The 2,231-nt window shown below is 47.6% G+C and overlaps 1 protein-coding gene across 1 annotated transcript; it reads right to left on the reverse strand.

The window, feature by feature from the left end:
* Window positions 1-485: 485 nt before the first annotated feature.
* Window positions 486-1,853, reverse strand: LOC135622141 (protein BIG GRAIN 1-like). The gene has a single exon (XM_065123786.1). It carries the CDS (start codon window positions 1,695-1,697, stop codon window positions 657-659), a length of 1,041 nt encoding a protein of 346 aa, XP_064979858.1. The 5' UTR covers window positions 1,698-1,853; the 3' UTR covers window positions 486-656.
* Between the last annotated feature and the right edge of the window lie 378 nt (window positions 1,854-2,231).

The raw sequence follows: 2,231 nt of genomic DNA on the forward strand, positions 1-2,231 counted from the left end.
ATATATATATATATATATATATATATATATATATATATATATAATTTCACAACTAATTCTATTTCAATAAAAATTAAAGGCTCCTGAATTATTAGCGTACAATTAATTCTCAATCCTTATAATTATTAGCGTGAATGATTTTATGAGGAAGTGACTGTCTACACCTCATGATCATGCTCGTGATGGATTTAACTAGTTTGCCAAGAATGATGATGATAATAATAATTTTAAAGAAAAATACTAAACTTTCCCTTATGTTTTATCATAATTCCCTCATTTTTTATATTTCATTACTATTTAATATTTTAATAACAGTTAATATTTTTCTAACAATTGGTGTTCAAGTTCCTCCTTACCTAATTAAGTGCACTGCCTCCATTACTCTTTTACCTGCTGCTCTGCACACTTATACTTACACCATACGCTTACTCCAACGACTCCCCATTTACAGCTTGTCACATAACAAAAAAAAAAAAGAAAAAAAAAAAGAAACACTCACTATTTTTATTTGATTTACGTTTTCTATGACTATCCCATAGAACACGATTTCTAGAGAAGAGATATAAATAATATTACAGACACATATTTTTTTGTTTTTTCTTACCTCTTTGTAGATTTTTTTGTCTTTATTTTTTACTAATGTATTATATGTAACCCTAATGGATCAAACCTTGAGCGATGGCGCGATTAGTGTGAGGGTCGGTGGTCTCATACACGGGTAGTTCATTGCGGAACCGTCCACCGCGCATCATAACCGTCAGATTCTCCAACTCAAACAGATCCGAGCTCGACTCGCTTCCGTCGCCGTCTCCCTGCTCCTCTGCCTCCACCTCCGCCCCCGCCCCCGCCGCCCTCAGCAGCTCCTCCACCCTCGCCGCTACCGGCGCCGCCGTATTGCCCGCGTCGTCCTGGAGGCGCTTGTGGCCGCAGGGCTGGGAGTCCTCGTCGACGATCACGCTTACCGGGTAGAACCGCACCGACCGCTTCCCCGCATCGGCCCCCGACGCTCGCCGCCGGTCCGCCGCCGTTGGCGTTTTGCTCAGACACGAGCGCCTGCAACTGGACGTGGAAGACGAGCACGCCGAGTCCTCCCCACCTCCACCTGCCGCGGCCGCCACCGACGCAGCGGCGGGAATAGGTATCTTGGGTTTCTTGGGGCTCCCCGCTGAGGCGAACAGCGCGTTGAGGAAGCTCGCAAGCCGCGCTCCTGGAGACGCCGGCGACGATCCTGCCACCGCAGCCGAGGCGGGCTCCCTGCTCTTCCTCAGACTCCGGAGCCCGGTACGGATCGATCCGCACTTGGATTTCTTCTTCTTTTTCCCCGGGTCCAGGAGATCGGGCCGAGGGATGCCGTCCGATCGGATGGACTCGACGTCGGACGACGAGGAGAAGCCAGCGGAGCTGCTGCTTGTGGTGGCGGCGGTGGGTGTGGTGGAGGAAGCTGAGGAGGAGGAGGAGGAGGAGCTGGAAGAGGGAGGGACGCTGCGGCGGTGGTATTCGGTGACGCTGGGTCGGTAATGGCAGTGACCGGTGGAGGGTGCCACCGTGGGTTGCTCCGCTTGCTTCTTGTGGTTGGAGGAACGGCCGGGTGCTCTCCGGTGGCTCTTATCGCCGTGCTCATCGTCCATGGAGCGGTAGATGGCGTCGAGCAGAGACGAGGAGAACGACGGGTTCTTCGATCGGCTACATCGCTCCATTTGATTTCTTTTTCTTTTCTGTCTCTACTAATTTTTCTTCTCCCCCATTATTCGATCTCCGTTGACAGAAACAAAAAAACAGGTTTCTTCCTCTTTTATAGGAGGAGAGGAGACGCTCCGGCTCCGTTGGGATCCCGTCACCTTCGGTAAGCTACGGTTGAGGTGACCGAACGTTTGTACATCATGTTTATACAATTGGACTAATACTTCAAATGTTTCTAACACTACACTTCTTCACTTCCTCTCTTCTGTATAAAATGATAGATATCAGATTTAAGCCCCATTTGATCTTATGAATTATTATTCTTATTTTTAGAAATCATACCAAATGAGTATTAATACTTAAAAGCCATTGACTACTGCTCCAAGGCATACTATTGTCAGGACCAACGTGATCATGACTAATGTGCAACCTGGACATAATGATGAGCTATAGCATCAGTGTTTCTGCAGATGCAGGAGTCCAACGAGCATTGTCCTGATCAAGGGTCGTGGAGAACTGAAGGCATCATCGAAGCAATCACATCCGATGTA

This window comes from Musa acuminata, chromosome BXJ2-9 (genome assembly GCF_036884655.1).
Source record: "Musa acuminata AAA Group cultivar baxijiao chromosome BXJ2-9, Cavendish_Baxijiao_AAA, whole genome shotgun sequence".
Taxonomy (NCBI): domain Eukaryota; kingdom Viridiplantae; phylum Streptophyta; class Magnoliopsida; order Zingiberales; family Musaceae; genus Musa; species Musa acuminata.

What these genes read in the sequence shown, in the direction of transcription:
- LOC135622141 (XM_065123786.1), bottom strand. Translation starts at nt 1,697, where the DNA reads ATGGAGCGATGTAGCCGATCGAAGAACCCGTCGTTCTCCTCGTCTCTG.